The sequence below is a fragment of the Benincasa hispida genome, chromosome 7, assembly GCF_027475165.1.
Source record: "Benincasa hispida cultivar pf3 chromosome 7, pf3_genome.v1.1, whole genome shotgun sequence".
NCBI classification, from domain to species: domain Eukaryota; kingdom Viridiplantae; phylum Streptophyta; class Magnoliopsida; order Cucurbitales; family Cucurbitaceae; genus Benincasa; species Benincasa hispida.
Window position 1 is genome coordinate 53,338,943 of NC_143484.1, and position 20,440 is coordinate 53,359,382.

Sequence of the window (20,440 nt, forward strand, 5' to 3'; positions counted from 1 at the left end):
TTTTTATATGAGACAGTAGATATGATATAAAGATACTCCATATTATTCTTTCTATCAGTCTTAATATGATAACCATAGCAATGTATATCTTTAAAACTAAGTATATTTCTCTTTAATTGATTACAGAACAACGTTTGTCAATTGTAAATTTTGTTCTTTTAGACAAAATAATATTTGTTTTTCCGAACTCTTCAATTAGGTTTGCAAAACCTTATATTATATCGACTTTTGCTTCCAACATTGTTAGTTTGGAAAAGTATTTTTTACTTATAAGTATTGTATGTGTAGTTGCACTGTTTGCCAAACATTGATCTTCTTTACTCATTTCTTAGTCACCCAACATATGAAAATGATCTAGGTTTCTTCATTAAAAGAAAATAATTACAATAAGAAAAACAATATTGCAATATACAAAGGTTAACATCTACTAAGGGGAAAACAATATGGAGATGAACAAAAGAACAACATTAAGTCTAGATATTTTCAAAGTAAAAGGAAACACTTGATGTTCCATCAATTTTGTCGATTTTCTCTTTAGGAGATTCAAAGATGTTCGCCACATCCAAATTTTTCATATGGGATGGGTCAAATATGTCATTATTCTGGTACGCAAAATTTACTTCCACATCTTTTTTTTTTTCTTCAGGGATGCTTGATAGAGATCAACTAAGTGTTTTGAGTATGACAGGTACGTGATTAATGCCCAGTCATTCTGCATCGGAAGCATTTATTTTCAACACTTTTTGAACTTTTATCTTATGGAGCTTTTCCTTTGTGATAATCATTTTGTGTTTTTTTTTAAAAAAAAAAAATTAAATGATTAGACCGACCACCACAAAAATAATAATTATTTCTTCCTCTACCACGGTCACAACCTCGACCATAATTATTATTAAAATTCACAACATTCACTTCAAAGAATGGTGTCGTCCCGATTGGTCGAGATTTATGATTTTTCATTAATAACTCGTTGTTATGTTCGGCCACGAGAAGACATGAAATTAGTTTAGAATATTGTTTAAAACCTTTCTCTCGATATTACTGCTACATAAGCATATTCGAGACATGAAATGTAGAAAATATCTTCACTAACATATCAACATCAGTAGTTTTTTCTCGCATAACAACAGTTTCGAACTGATTTTAAATCTTATCGCCTCAAGTGCATCCACTCATAACAAGCTTTAGGAAAAATAACTATTTTTTTATTATTTTTTTATTTTTTTATGATCATACCTCCCTTTCAAATTTTTCTACAAGATACGGGGATCTTTTTATTTTGTTTTGACTAGATGTCGTATTTTCTTCTTTAATAGTCTCTCCAAGATTCATAACATCCAAGTGGATTTTAGAATCAAATACCCATGATAAATAATTACTATTATTAATATCAAGGATGATAAATTCTAATTTTGTGAGATTTTTCATGACAACACTACCATAAAATATTATATTTATATTAGAAATTTAATAGATATTAAATATGTAAAATAACGTTAAGTTTATTAATTATAACGAAGAGAGAAAATCGACATACCTTTAGCGAGGAAAACGATAGAAGCTCGTGCTGATGTTGTGAACTTGAGAAGCATGACGGAAACATGGATTACCAATAAAATATAATATAATAATAAAATAAATAAATATTAAAATAAATGAAATAAAATAAATTAGAAAAATACAAAATAAGGAATTTCTCTAAATTCTCCACTTCTTCCAATTTTCATAGACTTTGCCCAATGTATGTATCTTCCAAAAGAGGTGAATTACATCAATTTTGAGGCACATGGATAATACATAGGAAATGGATGAGTGACATATGATTAATGAACATTAAAAATGGACAATCTACCTTACATCTAATTTAACATATTTCATACAGGTGTTTTATCTTTTTTAAACCGCCGTTTATTAGGGGAGAAAAAGAGTGATGTGAGCGAAAAATAGGGGAAGCACCAGCACGTGTGCGGCGCACTCCCAACAAAATTCTTGTTGTTTAGAATTTAGAATTTTAGAATTTAAATAAATAAAAAGGAAAAGGAAAATCTCAATCTGAGAATCCCAACGGTCTAAAATTGTAACGGAGGAGAACCAATTTCAAAATGAAAATTTTGCATCTTAATTGAACCTTTTATTTTTCTTTTAGCGAGTCGGAGACGTACAGTTCTCTGCTTTTCCGCTTCGCCTCCCATCAATCTGTTACGGATTTTCAATTATATCTCTGTTTATGTATCGAACACGCTGATAATCATCAAGAACAAAATCCCCATTGTCTCGCTTTCGTTTCATATTTTCTTCCTGCTTCCAATTTTCAGGTACCCTTTCCTCTCATTTTCCCTTTCTTGATTCTTTTCCTTGTTTGTTGATCTTATTTTTGTATCTACACTGCATTTCTAGGGGGTTTCTCCGTTTTTGAACCCTCATTTCCGTTCATATGGTTTATCTGTATCCTTATCGGCTAAATTGCTAAGAATTTCGGTTTCGTTTAACTTTCGATCCCTAGTTATTCGCTTGAATTGTATTCTGCATTCTTATTTCCAGTTGCTAGGTGATGTTATTTTGTTTTGTTTACTGCGAATTCATTGTCCTCTAAAGAGTTAAGTTTCTATTGGAAATGTTGTTCTTACGGCATTTTCCCTAAATATTCTCAATACTATTTTACAGGTACCAGTTATATTCACCAGATCTTTGTTTTATAGCTGCTTACCCAATAGTTCATTTAAATTCAAGAATCTCTTTGTACCAGTCAGGATGTTTGGTTTCATGAAATCCCCCGCGAAAGTTACTAAGCAGAATTCTGTAGATCCTGAATTATCAACCGGATCTGGCACTAATCCTTTTGATTCAGATACTGGGCCTGATGCCAAACAAACTCTTAATGCTGCAAGAAGAACTTCTTCCGAGCCTGTGCTCATTATGCCAAACTCAATGTCCTCTAACCCTTTTGACGATGACGATGAAGGTTTTGTTGGAAGAAGAGGGACTGCAACTTCTTCAGCCTCTAAAGATAGGTACAAAAATGATTTTCGAGACTCGGGAGGACTTGAGAACCAGAGTGTGCAGGAATTGGAAAACTACGCTGTGTATAAAGCTGAGGAGACCACAAAATCTGTTAATAACTGCTTGAAGATCGCTGAGGATATAAGGGAAGATGCTACCAAGACCCTTGACATGTTGCATAAGCAGGGTGAGCAAATTGAAAGGACCCACAGGATGGCTGCTGATATGGATAAAGATTTAAGTAAGGTAGGTTCTTTTCTAGTTTCCATCAGACGCCTTTTCGATATATTCTGTCCTATGTTGTTTTGCTGAAATTACTAGTTGCCCCATGTTGATCAGATATGCTTGGCTTGCAAGTTTTTGTAATGATTAGGTTGTGGATGTGTCCTATTGTGTAAGAGATGGAAAATGATCAAGAACGAAGAACCTTTTAGTTTGCTAGGAATTCGATAAGCTAGCCAGAAAACGAATGAATTTATTTTCATCTTGCTCTTTCATTGTTTATGTGTCCTTTTTTATGATACTCTGATTGCTCCTTCATGTGTTTGTTGATTCATTATTGTTAATTACAGGGTGAGAAACTTCTGAATAATCTTGGAGGCATGTTCTCTAAGCCTTGGAAGCCAAAGAAGACGAGAGAAATTACAGGGCCTCTTATAACAGCAGGTTATATCTTCACTGGTTCTTTTGCTCAGTAAACACTGTCATTCTTGTATCTATATTACTGCCACTCCAATTTTTATCTGCTATTGATTATGTCCATTTTGGCGCTCCAGATAATTCCTCTGGGAGAACTGAAAATAACAAGGAGCAAAGGGAAAAATTGGGTGTATCTACGGGCAAAAAACAGTCGGCTACTCAAACACCACCCTCTGAACAGTCAGGTGCTATGCAAAAAGTTGAGGTGAGATCATCGGCTGTCATCATTTCACTATCTTTAAGAGTATAGTATTATCATGGTTTCAAATTTAACCAATCTGTAAGAATGTAAACACAGGCTGAGAAGGAAAAACAAGATGATGCACTCTCAGATTTAAGTAATATCTTGGGTGATCTGAAGAGTATGGCTGTGGACATGGGAAGCGAGCTTGACAGGTTACACACGCCTGTCTCTTTTCTCAACTTAAATATTGTTGTATTATTATCTCATCTCATCAATCTGTTAGCTTATTACATACTTCTGAATGTATAATTTCTGGAAAATGCAGGCAAAACAAAGCTCTGGATCATCTAAGCGACGATGTCGATGAGCTGAATTCCAGAGTGAAAGGCGCCAATCAACGAGCTCGCAAATTGATTGGGAAGTAAATCAGATACATGCCCTTTCTTCCACCTCTTCCCTTCTGTTTGTTTCTAGCTGGAAGCATTTCGTTCAAACATTCTTTAATTGTTGGTGTATTTTTTTTCTTGTGGTTTTATAAGGTTGTAATAAGTACAAAACTTTGCTTCTATTCTTTCAAAGAAAAAGCATATATTCCTTCATCTTGTTGAAAATAGTTAGCAGCCATGAAGAGTCGAACATTAGTAGTTGTTACATTTTTCTTTTCTTTTTCATGGGATTGACTAAAATGGAAGATAAAGTTACAATACAAAAGAGAAAAGGGAAGCTTTAAAAGAAAAACTCAAATGGGGCATTTACGTACATATATATTTCAATGATTCAGACAGTACAAGCCTATACAGCAAAATTACATTAATTCCATGAACAATAATAAGAAAAAAAAAGATACGAAAGTTCCATAGTACCCCTCCAAAGAAAGAAAACCTCATGAATCCTGCCATGTCGGTATTTTGTACCTTATACCTCCAAAATTAATGAAACTCATGGGTTTCTTTTGAATCGTGCCTCCGGACCCGACCACCTATGACTTTTTTTAAAGAAAAAAAAGTAAAAACATTAAAGTAAATACCTTGCCATTTCCATGCTTGTTTTTGCCATTTTCCACATCAAAATGGACTCCAATAACGTTCTTCTCTTCGTGATCGAACTTATAACATGCCAAAACTCGAACGTTTGGGACACAAAAACAAGAATGGAAATAGCAACAATAACCCGAAACAAGATAATACGACATTGGACAAAACTCGTTAACTAATTAGCATAGTCTTCTTCTTCTACCTTTGGTCAAGGATTAAATATTCTTCTTGATCCATTAACTAACAGGATTCAAGAAGAGAAAAAGAAAAAGGGACGTTCATGATATACTATTGCAATAGCAAGAAAAGTTCTGAGAAGAGAAATGGCTAAAATGTCTGTTTTGATAAAGAAAGATTCTCTTTTGCTCTTTCTTTCCTCTTTCTTTGCTTTCTTTCTCTCTTGTTCAGTTATGAAGAGGGTTTGGCCCCGATGGCACGAGTCTCTTCTCGACGCCATATCGAGGATCAATCTCATTGTGGGTCAGCAACGGTGGCAGGACATGAACGGGTAGGCGATGTTGGTAAACTCTATGAAGATGAATACACAAAGAACGTGAGTTTTCACGGGTGAGAGCATCACAAGGATGAAGCTGCAGTACTTCACCGCGAGGCGGTTGGTGGTGGGAGATGGTCGGAGAAGCTTCTGGCACGGCAATGGAAGCAGACGATGTGACGAAGACAAGTAGAACTATCAAGATCATCATGAAGAGATGGCCATTGGTGGAAAAAGACGACAAGGATGACGAAGAAAGAAAGAAAGAGGCTTTCATTGTCAAGAGTTTCTAATAGAGAAAGAGAGAAAAGGGCGGGGGAAGAAAGAAAGAAAGAAGGAGATGAAAGAAAGGGAAAGGGAAGTAAGTTTAAATGCAGAGAGCGAGAGACTCATGAGGAGGCTGAGGCTGAGGATTTATTATTATGGCCTTATGAAATGAGGACTGAGCTGAGGGGCCTCCATTGGCCAAGGGTATAGTTGGCAATCACTTTCACTCTTCATTAGAGCTTTTGCTTTCATGTAAGTAAACATCATCGTTTGATCATTCTATCTATACACTTCATTCAACGGTTCAGATCGTCTTTATTTTCTTCCAATATTTCCATGCAAATATTGTCTAATTTTTATTCAATTTGTCATTGAATGATTGAATGAAACATTAGAAGTAATAATAAATAAAATGATGTGATGTGACACTTAATCTCATTGAAGAAGGTTTTTTTTTATTACAACCATTGCGTGGATGGGGGATTGAACCTTCGACCTCTTGGATCGTAATACATGTCAATACCACTAAATCACTCACTTTGGCTGATTGAAGAAGGTTGAGTCTTTCGTTGTCCATGCACCGAAAGAAGCACGAGTAAAGAGCTACCATGGACTATTTATGAGAATTTTATCAAATCATAAGGACTAAAATCTAATTATGAATCATAGGGACCAAATTTTCAATTTAACCAATAATATATAGTGTGTATTTGGTTTAACTTTGCAAGTATTTATTTTGAAAATAAGTTATATCAGAAAAATTAAAATGTTTGATAATTATTCAACATATTTTTTGAAATATTTTAAATTTTATTTTTAAAGGTCTTTATAAAAAGAGTTTAAATAAAAATGATTTTTTTAAAAAAACCATGGTTCTTTACTTGGAAAGACTATTTACCCTATTGAAAGATGTAATTTTCTTTTTGATGACTTAGATTAAAAGTTCCAAGTTAAACTTCCAAATCAATGTCTTTTGGGGATGTGAAATACTTGAGTCAAAAAATTAACAGAAAAGAAAAACATTTAATATTTCACCATTTTGTGTTTAACATTTAACCATTTGTCATGACTATCTAGTGACTTGCATTTATTTACTTGGAAAAAATTTATAGCCAATTTATTAACTTGGAAATATATATATATAGTCAATAACCCAATTGCAGTATTTTGACTCAAACTAAAATTAACTAATGGACATTTCATATTTAACATTATATATTTAACCAGTTAGTTCAAAGCTAATAAACATTATATATTTAACCAGTTAGTTCAAAGCTAATAAACTTTCAATAGAATAAGTCTTCAAACCAATTAGGGGTGTTTGGGATAAAAGTTATCATCAAAATATAATAATCACCTCTTGCTACAGTAAAACTATTTCAAAACCTCTGATTGGTTACCATCAACCCTAGGATTCGGAATCTCACCTTATTGGTATAGATAGTAACTTTCAATTCTTTTAAATCTTTCTTAACCATACTTTCATGTCCTTAGGATCTCTCTCGTTTGGATGTGATACCTGTTCATTCATGTACCCCTCCTGAACTCGGGTCGTTACAAACACTATTTCAAAATCCTCATTTGATACTGTTTTTACTATTTTTTTTTATTATTTGCTACACTGTTTACTATTTCATTCTCAAATTAAAATAGTTTACACCTCAAACACATACTATTATAACCCATGCTAAAATAATCTATAGACACAAACTATCATAACCTAACTATAATAATTAACTCATTATCCCAAACGACATATTTTTTTAAAAGATAATTTAATTTTATATTGATATACTAATTAATTTTAAAAAATATATATGTTAGAAACTTATTAGATACAAATTTAAAAAGTTAAAGGCTATATTGAACCTTTTAAAAAGTGAAAGTTTATAAACTTATTAAATAACTTTTGAAGTTCACGAAAATGAGAAAATATTAAAAAAAATTTAATTTAAGAAATTTAAAAATATAATTTTTGAAAACCCTTAAAAATTAGGGTAATTATTTTAAACGGTTGGAAATATTTTTTAATATAGCAAAATGTCACTATTTATATAGACTTCGATAGACATCGATAGATGTCCATCGGTGTCTATCACGAACAAATAATAACATTTTGCTATATTTATAAATCAGTTGATTTTTTTTTTAATATATTTGAATACAACCTTAAATACTAACTGACATGTCATTGACATTGAAATTAGAAGTATTTATTAGTAAAAATAAACATGAATTCAAACCGGTAGATAATCAAATGGAAAGTATTATTATTTAGGACAAATATCAATTTACACTCTTAAACTTTGGAAGTCGTATTAATTTAAATCTTAAATTAATATACCAATTAAAATCCTGAACTTTCATAAGTATATCAATTTAAACACCAAACTAGTTATTGTATCAATTTAAATCATTAACTTTTATTAGTATATCAATTTTCATTATGTTTTATTTGGATACACTTACGAAAGATCAGTGTATAAATTGATATAATTATTAATTTGGGATATAAATTGATACTATTTAAAAAGATCAAAATTTAAATTAATATAATTCTTAATTTAAAATTTAAATGTTACCGGTGTAAATTGATATTTACCAATTATTTATTACGGTGTTATATTTGAATTGAATTATCCACTTATCTTTTTACCTTTTTCATCTTTCATTTAATATTTATATCTTAAATAATAAATAAGAAGGTTGAATTAAGCCACCGACGAATAGCGGCTGTTCCGCGTTTCCTGAACGAGCAAACTCGAGGAGTTCGTAGTGGAAAAAACGGGAGCCTCTGTTTGAAGCGCGCAAGTTCTTGAAATTGTTTCTTCTTCACTCAGATCTATCAATTCATCATCGATTTCTTTCTGCATTTTCGAATTCTATTAACTTCTTGAAGTTAAGGAACTCACAGATCTGAAACAATGGCGCGGCGACTTTCACTCCCCGCGTTTTGTCTATTCATTCTCTCTTTCTCTCTGCTGAACGATTCTATTCTCTGTAAAACCCTTAAACGAGATGGTATTCACAGCAACATCACTTTCTGTTTCACTTGCTCTGATCCCTTTTCTCTATTCGTTTTAATGGACTGAATGATTTTTATTTTGCAGTGAAAGCGTTGAATGAGATCAAGGCTTCTCTTGGCTGGAGAGTGGTGTATTCTTGGGTTGGAGACGATCCATGTGGCGATGGTGATTTGCCTCCCTGGTCTGGTGTCACTTGTACTACTCAGGGAGATTATAGAGTGGTTACTAAATTGTATGATTAGATTCAACCTCAAGGCTTTTTTTTTTTTTTTTTTTCTGTTTTTTCTTTTAGTTTATTGAATTGATCATTGTTCTTTGCAATTTTCCTTGTTGTTTGTTGTTTGATTCCTCACTTACCGTTCTATCCTCGTTCAATTTATTGTTATAAGTTGGGAATTATCTGTTTGATGCGTTAAATTGGGGTTGTTTCATCTGCTACTGTAGGGAAGTTTATGCGGTTTCGATCGTTGGCCCGTTCCCCACAGCTGTAACCAATCTCTTGGATCTTACTAGGCTGTAAGTGTTTCCTTCGTTAAATGTATTAGAGAATTTTGTTTTCTCGTCCAATGCTAAATCTTTGAATGAAGCAATTAACCCATGGGAAAAACATGGATTTTCTCTGACAATATTTTAGAATCGTCTCTGTTTGTGCATTGTGTCATAGCTTTTGATAGACTGCATCAAGATGGTACTTTCTTTTATCCCAAAATTGAGGTTCCTTTTGTTAGAGAGAAAATAGTTTTAATCACGGCAATCAAAGAAGGTTTAAATGTTTTCTTATTGCAGGGATTTTCACAATAACAAGTTGACTGGACCGATTCCTCCGCAAATTGGACGATTGAAGCGTCTTCAGATACTGTAAGTCCCTTGTCTTACTCTTTTAGAGAAGTGATGTTCAGTTGCTCTATTATATTCAGCTTACTAACTTGACTTGGAACTATACTAGCTAATCTAGTTTAAGTAGGAAACAAAGTTTTAGAGCCATCCACACTTATAGTATAAAACTACATATTCTAATCTAGGACACCTTTCACATTTGCTACAAAACTCTTAGCAAGGTTTCCTTTTTGACTGCTGTTTGTTATTGATTTTTGTTTGTTCCTCCCTTAGTAACTTGAGGTGGAATAAGCTGCAAGATGTCATACCTCCTGAAATTGGTGAGCTGAAGAGTTTAACTCATTTGTAAGTAGTGGTAGCTCTTGCAGTTGATCTATCCTTTTCTTTGGATTTAGTGGTTATTATTATTTTGGTTCTTTTGGCTCTTTGCTGTTTTACGTGTGGCTAAATTGGTACAAAATTTTCTGTAGATATTTGAGCTTCAATAATTTCAAGGGAGAAATTCCAAGGGAGCTTGCTAGTCTTCCAGAGCTTCGCTACCTACACCTACAAGAAAATCGTTTCATTGGACGAATTCCTCCTGAATTGGGCACCCTGCAACATCTTCGCCATTTGTAAATTTCACTTACTTTCTTGTACTGCTGACAAATCTCATATTTTGGATATATACCGAATATCAGTCTGATAACTGCGATTGTGCTATTGGTAGGGATGTTGGTAACAATCACTTGGTCGGCACCATTAGGGAACTCATACGTGTTGATGGCTGCTTTCCATCGCTTCGCAACTTGTACGTAGCCTATGTAAATTTAGAATTGCTCGAATGTTTTATTTTCCCAGTGTCCCTCTGGAAATTGTTGAATTGTTGATTTTGACTAACTAAATGTATTGTGATGTGTAGGTATCTTAATGATAATTATTTTACTGGGGGAGTTCCAGCTCAACTTGCAAACTTGACAAACTTGGAAATATTGTATGTTTCACTTTATTTCTTTGTAATTTGCTTTGGGATTTTTGAAGCCTGATAATGTATAGTTATAGGATCATATTCTCCTTTTGTTATGGAGTCGATGGAAGTGATTTTTTCTTTTTGGGTCAGGTACCTATCACACAACAAGATGTCCGGAATAATTCCTGCTGAATTAGCCCGCATGCCAAGACTTACTTATTTGTAAGTACTTTATCATTATCCTTGTCAGTAGAATATTTTCATTAAGCTGGAACTGCAAGCAGAGCTGTGCTGTTTGATTTAGATTTTTTTTTTCTTTTTTTGCATAAGAGTTAGGTTATTAATTATGATTGCATATAAGGGCGAAAAAATTTATGGCAACTGTAGGTTAGCTAACAGGGTGAAGAAGCTTATAGGAATAGATTGTGCATTCTTACTGGTAGTGGTGATGATAAATTCATTCTCGTTTAACTCAATCCCCAACACCCATGGCCTCCCTCCAAAGTAGAAAAGAAAAAGAAAAATAAACAACAGATCTTCAAAGTTTCCAGTGTGTTTCTACATGTCTAAACACTAAGAACGTATTTTCATGCTCGCATTAGGCAAATATTTTTTGCTTGCCATTCCTTAGTTAAAGCACAATACGACGCTTGATAATATCTTATTTTTGAAGCTAAGTTAGTAATGCGGTTCCATATCTTTTCACATTTCATTTCATGACCAACACTCACACTTGCTGCCTTTCTCTCACTTTACACTTACATATGAATGCCGACTAGTTCTATTTTTCCTCGATCATAGACCTACTTTTTCTCTTCTGTTGCATTATCCTTCGTAATTGGCAACTCGTTTGCTTCATAAGATATTCATAATATATGAAATTCCGTTGACTCACAGGTTCTTGGACTATAACCAATTTAGTGGGAGAATCTCAGATGCTTTTTACAAGCATCCATTATTGAAAGAGATGTGAGTTATTTCTTCTTCTTTTTCGTTTTCCTGCCATTATCGCTTGACTACGTAGCAAACCAATATTTGGTTTTTCTGTATATGGTTGATAGGTTCATCGAGGGTAATGCTTTTCGACAAGGTGTTAAGCCAATAGGCTTTCACAAGGTTCTTGAAGTTTCAGACACAGATTTCGTTGTTTAAACCACGCCTGTCATTCTTTATTCAATTTGAAGCTTCTTTTTTATGTTTAACCCAAAGGGTTCTTCCTATTCTTGGAATTATAAAGAAAAAGAAAATTGCTTCTTCCATATGTGGGAATTATAGCTTTATAGTTTTCATATCCTCGAGATGAACTGAAAATTTTGTTAGGTGTTAATTTGTTATTTTAGTCCAAAATTATGAAAATACATGAACAAGCATTTGGTATTATAAAGAAGAATGTTCAGTGTTTGCCCAGAGAACGCTTGTTAGATGTCAACATGAAAGTGAAGGTTCGTTTTTTCTTTTTCTAAAGCATGCTACTTTAATCAAATGTGGTTCAATTATAATATCATTTCATTAGATGATTTAAAATTTAGAAAAAAAAAAAAAAAGAAAACTTTTTGGTTCCTCAGTTTTGATAAATAGACTTATTTAGTCTAATAATGTTTTAAATGGGCTAATTTGGTTTATCAATTTTTAAGAATAGGTTTAAAAATTCATTTTTTAAATAAAATCTTTAAATTTAAATTAAAAAATTTGTAGATGCTTACATGGCGGCAAAATGACATGGAAAAGAATTTTCTTATTATTTCTCTTTCTCCCTCCTCTCTCTTATTCTCTCTCCTCTATCTTCCTCCTCTCTCTCTCTCTCTCTCTCTCTCTCTCTCATGTCCTCTCCCTTTCTTTTACATCCCCATTTCTCTCTCTCTGTCACTTACTCCTCTGCCGTAAAATCAGAGAAAGGGGCTCTCTCCAATATCCCAATATGAAGCAAAATAAGAAAAAAGAAGTTATGGAGGTCTTCAAATTCACATGAGTTAAACATTATATCAACAATCTCAAATCTCTGCAAAGAAGAAACGTAAAAAAGGGGTTTGTTCCATGAGTTGAGTACCGTGAAGAATATGAGAGAGAGTTTCGAAGAAAAGATTATGGAGAAGGAAGAAATACCCAATTAGGCAATGGGTGTGTGAATAATCCAACATCTCATGGTTGGAAATTTCCAAATTTGTGATAAATTTCGGCATTGACGGTGGCGGGGGAATAAGTGAGAGAGAGGGAGAAATTGGGATGTAAGGAGATGGTGGAGAGAAAAAAAAGGGAGAGAGAATAAGAGAGAAAGGGAAATATTAAAAAATATTTTTGTTCATATCATCTTGTCATGTAAGTATTTATAAATTTTTTGATATTAAATTTAAAAATTTTATTTAGAGAGTGACGTTTTAAACATATTTTTAAGGGACTAAATTGATTAATTAAAATAAATTTAAGAATAAAAAAGGTATTTTAATTTTAATGGTAACATTTTCAGTGTAGTACGAAATCTAAAACTAAATTGTTTTATTTCAAAGTTCTTATTTTATTTGGAGTTGCTAGATTTTTTTTAACCTTTTATAAATAGTATTTAATATTTTAATCAAAGTCAAAATAACATTTTTTTTAAGAAAATAAAGTCTTTATTGTTTTTATATCTTAGAAGTTTTGTAAAACCGTTCAAAAATAAATACCAAAACTTATTTTAGGGATACAATAGGAATTTAGGAGTTCGTTAAAATAAGAGTTAGGTTTTCAGCGAAAAATATTTTAAAAAAGGGGACAGTTGCAAATATAGACATCAAATCCAAAATATTAGTAAATATAACATAATGTAAAAAAAATTACAAATATGGCCAAATTTAAATAATCTATCCGTGATAGACCATATTATTAGTATGAGTCTATCAGTGATAGTCGATAAACCATATCACCGGTAAGAGTCTATCAAGAATAGAAGTCTATTGCTATAGTATAACGACCCAACCCCCTAGGACTTAAGTTAGGCCGTTACTAAATACATGCATGCAACGACACTCTTTTATGGTGAAATAAATGCTAAATAAATAAGGTAAGTGAAAAAGGCTTTCATTAAATTCAAATATTAAAAACAATAATAGGGTACCCATAAATCATAAATGATAATAAATAAGTCTGAAAACGATTCTTAATAGTAAGTTTCAAACATCAAAACTGAAAGTTAAGAAAAACATGAAAAGAAATCTAAATCTCATGGGTGGAAGCATAAAACTAGTCCCAGTGGCTCGATCACGAATTCCGCTTGTCTATCGCCGGTGCATCTCTATCCTTACCTGAAACAACAATATGAGAAAGAATGAGTATAAAATACTCAGTAAGTAACCCCACTACTGGGGTTAGGTTAGGCATCTATGTCCTCTAGATATCTACCTCTGAATATATAAACTGTCCTAGTCCTCATGGGACACATACATATATGAAAAATTGAGTTCTATCCTACAATAGCTAAATATTCCAACTACATTTGGTGAATCTCAAAGGAAACACAATCTAATGAATCCAAAAGGAAACACAAACTGGTGAATCCTGAAGGAAACACAAACTGATGAATTCCGAAGGAAATACATCCCGAAGGAAAAAAAAACTAGTGAATCACGAAGGAAACATAATATCTGGTGAATCCCGAAGGAAACACAATATCTGATGAATCCCGAAGGAAACACAATAGGAAACACAATATCTAGTGAATCCCGAAGGAAACACAAACTGATGAATCCCGAAGAAAACACAGACTGGTGGACATTCTAACTATCACAATCTCGACATCACAATCTCAACATGGTTCTATAACATACATATACATCTCATCATCATGATTCTACAATATACATATAAATTTTTTCATCATAGCTTTACAACATATGTATGCATCTCATCCTCCTCAGATTCAGCAGGATCTCCAATAAAAATAATATACTCCCATCATACTAGTATTTAAACATCTCTATGCGCAACTAGCCTTTTAAACTCTCATACCAGCAAGGCATACATAAACATCAAACTATCAATATATCCTCAGTAAATCATATTTGTCAATTTCTGACTCTAGTCATTTCAAACCTCAGTCAATGAAGGCAGACATAAATATCATGCTAACTAATAATCCTCAATAAATTATAATTATCATTGTCGGGCAATAGGGCATTTCCAATAGTAAGATTACTTACCTCAATTTGGTAAAAAAAACGCAAAACAAAATCTCCTTAGAACTTCTTTAGCACACTTGAATCAACCTAAAGTTATGACTTGGTCCAAGACGAATTCCAATACTCGATTTAATTAGCCATTCTGATCATGAATTAAATCTAAAATCAATAACTTAATTTTTCCACTATTACTCTCAATCCAAAAGAATAATCATCCAACAACTTACAAAATTTATCGATCTTCACCAATTTTCTACAAAACAAAATGGTATCTAGCTTGATGGTCAATGCCTCAAAACTTCCAAACCTTGAATCTAAGTTTCAAACCAAAGAGAGGTTACTAATTTAACCCAAAATCAAAGGGGTGAACTTCACCTCCCAAATTATAAGGAAAAATAAGTCTTACCCAAGATTTTCCTCAAAATTCGGGCAAAGATCGGGGCAATGGTGGCCGACGGCACGTCGACTTGTGGCTGCCATAGATAGTCAGTGTGTGTTGCTATCGGACGGCATAAATTGTTTTAGGCTAGTGGCTGGTAGTGAGGGTCTTGCATGAGGAGGGTTTGCGAGAGTGGGAGAGAAGGGGAATTTCTAGTTTACAGATTTTATTTAACAGTGATTACGAACAAATCAGAGCAAAAAACAACAATCCAACCGTTCAAAATGAAACTCTATATGTCTCAAATAGATTGACCAAATTTGAGCACGATCCAACGGTTAAAAATCTGGAAATCGACAATTTTGTGGGAGCTGTCCTTGAAAAATCAAATTGTTTCTCTCCAATTTTTGACCTCTTTTCACCCTCATTTAATTTCGAAAAAAATCTCAATTTTTTTTTCAAATTTTGAAAAGATAAATAAAATATTTTATCACAATATCTCCAAAATCTCAAAAGATTCTATTAAATTTAGAAATCAATTAACTTTTCAAATTATCTTAATTTAGGCTTCAAAAACCAAAATTAAAGGCATAAGATCCATCAATTTGATACAAATTAAATCCTTCCAAATATATAAATCAATTCTAAACCACATGAAATTAATTATCTCTTTTATTTTTTTTTAAGTTGGCCCTAAAATCCAAAATCAAAGGGAAGCAAAATTCAATATTTTCAAGATAATAAGTTCGAATATCTAATCAATTAAATTCAATTTAACCAATAAAAGTTTTTCAATCATTTCAATTTAGCCCCAATTTTCCAAATGAAAGGAAAATTTAAACTCAGTAATTTTAGATAATTAACTTAAATTTTCCTAAAATTCGGGATGTTACATTCTTCCCTCCTTAAGAAACTTTTGCCCTCGAAAGTTCGCTCGTGATACTTAGTTCTTATCTCATCCTCATGTTTCCAAATTGCTTCTTCAGACCAATAATTCTACCAAATAACTTTTAATTAGCACTAACTCCACGTTTCAAAAAGTCTTCACCTCCTACCATGAATTGTATAACTTATCTGAGATAATATCAGAACATTTTCTTATATACCTAAAGCAGTTCAAAATCATGATTATTCTAATTTAATTTACTTTATTTTCCTCAATGAGAATATTTATGCATGCATGTAGTAGCGATCCCTTTTTAGTAGTCCTCGGAGGTGGGGTTGTTACAGTTGGTATTAGAGCGGAACCTCTCCCAGTAAGATGTGGTTCGGGGACGAACCAAGCGGAAGCTGGTGGGCATGTAATGATCCGAATTCAGGAGGAGTACATGAATGAACCGGTATCATATCCAAATGAGAGGGGAATCCCGAGGACAAGAAAGTATGGTTAAAAAAGGCTTAAAAGAATTGAAAGTTGCTACCTATACTAACAAGGTGCACCTTCCTTTTCAGTGGTTCAATCATAAGAACTGTGTTGGCTTGTGGGGACAACTTTCACTTCTAGAAGCAATCAAAGCAAGTGAAGATGACCTTGCCGGGGCCATCAGGGGCCAAATCCGGATTCCGAATCCTGGGCCTGGGGTGTTACAAGATATCGCGGATAGACTTGGCTATATTTGCAATTTTTTAAAAATAATGTTATACACTTGATTATTATTCCTAAAAATGCTACCAATTGCAATTACCCTTTAAATTTTTTAGAAAATAATATTAAAAGCTACCATTAACAAGATTTTACTGTTAGTCATCGTGTTAATATAAAATTAGGTTTATAAAAAACTAAGGTCAATTTGATAATCATTTGTTTTTTTGTTTTTGTTTTGGAAATTAAGGCTATAGCACTACTCCTACACCATATTTCTACCTTTGTTATCTATTTCCTTTTAAAATCTTGTTTTGTTTTTGAAATTTAGCTTAGAATTCAACTAAAATATGCAAATCATTGTAAGAAATATGGAAGAAATAAACTTATTTTTCAGAAATAAAAAACTAAAGGGTTACCAAATTAGCAAAGTTTAAGTTTTTCTCACCATTAATATTATACATGTCAATATATTTTTTGGGTGATTTTTAAAACTGGATCAAACTATTTACAATTTGTAGCAAGAAAAATATTAAAAATTGTTGAAATCCAACCAAACCCAAAAATGATGTAAAATACCAAAAAAAAAAGCTAGCCCAAATGAAAAAAAACGAAAAACATAAAACCCAATTAATTGACCCGATTTTCCCCTCCAACATACGCTTCATCTCCTCCAATCGAACAAAACAAACGCTTCACCTCCCTCCAATCCTATCTTCTCTGTCAAAATAATTCTTCTTCTTCTTCTTCTTCTTCTTTCATCACGCTACTTCACGTTCTTTTTTTTTTTTTCCTATTTACAACATTTTCTTCCATCGAAGTTGCTTCATCTTCCCCCATTTTTTCTACTTAGGTCCTTTTTTTCCATCAACGTTGCTTCATTGACACTGCTGCTTTTTTCCCCCCTCTATTTACGTCCCTTTCCTTCCGCTCTTCATTTCAAATCTAGTCCGTCTTGGTCCTCCTCTTCTTCTTCTTAATCCTTCTTCCGCAGCTACTTCTTCTACCACTACATTAGTAGTTACTTAACATAAAATGTATTAACTTTTTTCTTTTCTTCTAATCAATTTATGAGTGATTATAGTTATTAAGCCTAGTTCTTGTTTCTTGTTTAGTGGTAATATTTATTAACCTTAAATTTTGTGTACAGATGGTAAGCAATAGCAAAAGAAAGATAGTTAAAGGAGAAGAATCATCAAATAAACAAAAGAAGACAAAAACTCAAAAGGGAGAACAAGAGAAATTAAAACTGAAGGTATAAACAAATTGTGATAGACATTAATAATGGTATATCACTATCTATCAATGATATGAACATTTTCTCATATATGTTTGATGACTACTATAAACAAACTACTATCAGTGTCTATATATGACATTAAGTATTTTATGTTGTATATCATTCATACCACTACCAATATATATACATTTTGTTTTCTTAGATACATTTAGTTGGTCTTGATATTTCTTTTACAAATGGTGTTTTTATCATTCATAGACTACTTACAATTGTCATGCTTTAGTATATAAAGAAGTACTTGATAGACAATGATAGATACCATCACTGTCTATCACATTTCATGATTTGCAATAGACAGCAATAGACAATGATAGAATTTAGATTTCCATCACTATCTATCGTGATAGAAGTCATTAAAAGATAAAAATGAGTGATAGTTAATGATAGAATATAGACATATATCACTTGTTTATTACTGATAATTGTATGTTTAAACAGGTGGAACAAGAACATGAACATCAAATAATAATGCAAGACCAGAACAAGCATTTGAAGATAACAATATGCATCTCATTAAATGTAATACAAATTATAAACAACCAATTAGGTGATAGGAATTTAAATACTTTTAGAAATGGTCATTTCGGCCACTTTCTAAATATAAAAATTGAGAAAATTCTCACAAGATTCATAAACTACCTTCTAAGAAAACAATGCATCACAAATAAGCCAAATGTCTTGGCTTTTAACCTTAATGGGCATATAGTAGAGTTCAGGTTAAAAGAATTTTATTTAATCACAGGTTTAAATGGTACTCAACTACTATCAATAGATTTGGAAGAAGAAGAACAAATTTCTAAGCTTAGAAAAAGAGTCTTTAAGAATGATGATTTGATTGATAGAAAGGACATCGAGAGAAGCTTTAAATTCCTACATGATTCTGAAAGTGATAGTGTAAAGGTTAAATTGGCAAACCTCCTTTTCTTAGAGTCCTTTTTAATCCCTAGGCAAAGACACAATGTTGTTACTTGGAAACATGTTGACATATTGGACAATGAACAAGAATTTAAAAACTATCATTGGGGACGATTTTCATATAACTTGACATATCAATTTTTCAAAAAGGCTTCTTCTACTGGAAAGGATTATGTATGCCTTCAAGATTTCCCTTTAGCACTAGTTTATTGGGCATTTGAAATAATATCAAAACTTTCAGCAATAGATATTAGATTTGGAAGAAAAATTTTCAATCAAAGCCCAAGAATATCATGGGAGTGCTTGCAACCTGATCATTGGAGAAATCTTGAAGAAAATATCTTTTAAAAAAATGATGTAACATTTTCTATAATTTCTTAGCTTCATTTTTATTTTAAATAAAAAACAGTAGTCTATCATTAATAGACAATGATAGACTTCTATCACTGTCTATCAACGAAAATAGTGATAAACATATATCATAAAAAAGTTTGTTAGTGTTTTCCTATTTTTGATCTAATGATTTAAGATGTGCTTAAACTTGTAGTTTTGTGTAATTTCACTAGTTCCAACAGTGAATCACAATCAACCACCATCAAATATTTGATAGATGTGGAAGAAAAGGATAAGAAAAAGATAGAAAGAGAAAAAAAAGAAGAAGAAGAAATAAATGAAGGAAGAGATTTAATTGGAGGAAAAAGGAGCATGGGAAAAATATAATGGAGGAAATAGAAGAACTTAAAAATGACTAATAAAGGGTAGAAAAAGAGCAGAAAAGTTTGAAACAAAGCCAAGAAGAGATCGTTAGAATGTTAAAAACAATCATGGAAAGACTGAATGATAGACTTCCAATTGAAAATCTTCCATAAGAAGAACAAGAAAAGGAGGATGAGGAGACCATTAAAAAAACAAAGCTCCTTCCTATAGCTTACAAATTCTTGAAAAAAATGATGAAATTGATAAAATGGTGAATTATGCTAAGAATTATATAGCTCAAGCAAGTCTTTTGCTATGTGCTATTTTATTTTTAAATGTAAACATACATTTACTAACTAAACTAAAAACTTTTTTCTTGTAGATTAAAATTGAGAATGAAGGAAAGGTTTGTATACAAGTTTTTATACTGATAGACAGTGAGAAATATATCACTGTCTATCAACGTCTTTTTCTTCTTTTTGATTTGTGTCTTTTATTATAGGAATCTCATTCTTTTCATTATATTTGTGTTTGATTTATATTTTTTGTTTTAGGAATTTTATACACCAATGCAAGAGATTGAAACACAAGATGATTTTGACCATATTCAAACTCTACATTTGGAAACCCTAAAGAATAGGAATTAACAACAAAGTTTGAGGAAGAGGATGGAAAAGAAAAGGTTTGTTTCATCTCTTGAGCTATTTGTTTCGTCTGTTAAACTACATTGTCATGAAAGTCAATTAGATCTATCACTGGCTATCACTGATAGATACTGATAGAATTCTATTGATCTCTATCACTAATAGAAAATTCTATCACTTTCTTGATTTTTATGTAACAATGACACATTACATTGTATTATTGTAGCAAAATGAATTTGAAGTTGTAGAACATCTGGAAAAAACTGATCATGTTCAGCAAAAGG

At 32.2% G+C, this 20,440-nt stretch overlaps 3 protein-coding genes across 5 annotated transcripts; 2 read left to right on the forward strand and 1 right to left on the reverse strand.

Annotated features, from left to right (window-relative positions):
• Window positions 1-2,054: 2,054 nt before the first annotated feature.
• LOC120081216 (putative SNAP25 homologous protein SNAP30) lies at window positions 2,055-4,482 on the forward strand. 2 transcript variants are annotated; one of them, XM_039035919.2, is made up of 6 exons: window positions 2,055-2,315; window positions 2,665-3,246; window positions 3,573-3,666; window positions 3,777-3,904; window positions 3,998-4,095; window positions 4,209-4,482. In XM_039035919.2, the coding sequence occupies exons 2-6, from the start codon at window positions 2,752-2,754 to the stop codon at window positions 4,306-4,308; spliced, it is 915 nt and encodes a 304-aa protein (XP_038891847.1). In that variant the 5' UTR covers window positions 2,055-2,315; window positions 2,665-2,751; the 3' UTR covers window positions 4,309-4,482. The 2 variants fall into 2 exon arrangements, with proteins under 2 accessions (XP_038891847.1, XP_038891848.1); XM_039035920.2 differs by having other exon boundaries at window positions 2,175-2,315; window positions 2,747-3,246.
• Window positions 4,483-5,173: 691 nt separating this feature from the next.
• Window positions 5,174-5,620, reverse strand: LOC120081217 (CLAVATA3/ESR (CLE)-related protein 9-like). Its single transcript, XM_039035921.2, has one exon. It carries the CDS (start codon window positions 5,616-5,618, stop codon window positions 5,322-5,324), a length of 297 nt encoding a protein of 98 aa, XP_038891849.2. The 5' UTR covers window positions 5,619-5,620; the 3' UTR covers window positions 5,174-5,321.
• A 2,720-nt stretch (window positions 5,621-8,340) lies between these two features.
• On the forward strand, window positions 8,341-11,898 carry LOC120080798 (uncharacterized). Of its 2 annotated transcripts, XM_039035440.2 has the most exons (11): window positions 8,341-8,698; window positions 8,788-8,935; window positions 9,148-9,219; window positions 9,490-9,561; window positions 9,814-9,885; window positions 10,011-10,154; window positions 10,250-10,330; window positions 10,442-10,513; window positions 10,640-10,711; window positions 11,387-11,458; window positions 11,551-11,898. In XM_039035440.2, the coding sequence occupies exons 1-11, from the start codon at window positions 8,602-8,604 to the stop codon at window positions 11,639-11,641; spliced, it is 993 nt and encodes a 330-aa protein (XP_038891368.1). In that variant the 5' UTR covers window positions 8,341-8,601; the 3' UTR covers window positions 11,642-11,898. The 2 variants fall into 2 exon arrangements, with proteins under 2 accessions (XP_038891368.1, XP_090171753.1); XM_090315627.1 differs by lacking the exon at window positions 9,814-9,885.
• Window positions 11,899-20,440: the final 8,542 nt, after the last annotated feature.

What these genes read in the sequence shown, in the direction of transcription:
- LOC120081217 (XM_039035921.2), bottom strand. Translation starts at nt 5,618, where the DNA reads ATGATCTTGATAGTTCTACTTGTCTTCGTCACATCGTCTGCTTCCATT.
- LOC120081216 (XM_039035919.2), top strand. Translation starts at nt 2,752, where the DNA reads ATGTTTGGTTTCATGAAATCCCCCGCGAAAGTTACTAAGCAGAATTCT. An exon ending in AGGGCCTCTTATAACAGCAG is followed by an intron (nt 3,667 to 3,776) that starts GTTATATCTTCA and finishes TTGGCGCTCCAG; the next exon opens with ATAATTCCTCTGGGAGAACT. An exon ending in GTGCTATGCAAAAAGTTGAG is followed by an intron (nt 3,905 to 3,997) that starts GTGAGATCATCG and finishes ATGTAAACACAG; the next exon opens with GCTGAGAAGGAAAAACAAGA.
- LOC120080798 (XM_039035440.2), top strand. Translation starts at nt 8,602, where the DNA reads ATGGCGCGGCGACTTTCACTCCCCGCGTTTTGTCTATTCATTCTCTCT. An exon ending in TAAAACCCTTAAACGAGATG is followed by an intron (nt 8,699 to 8,787) that starts GTATTCACAGCA and finishes TTTATTTTGCAG; the next exon opens with TGAAAGCGTTGAATGAGATC. An exon ending in CTCTTGGATCTTACTAGGCT is followed by an intron (nt 9,220 to 9,489) that starts GTAAGTGTTTCC and finishes TTCTTATTGCAG; the next exon opens with GGATTTTCACAATAACAAGT.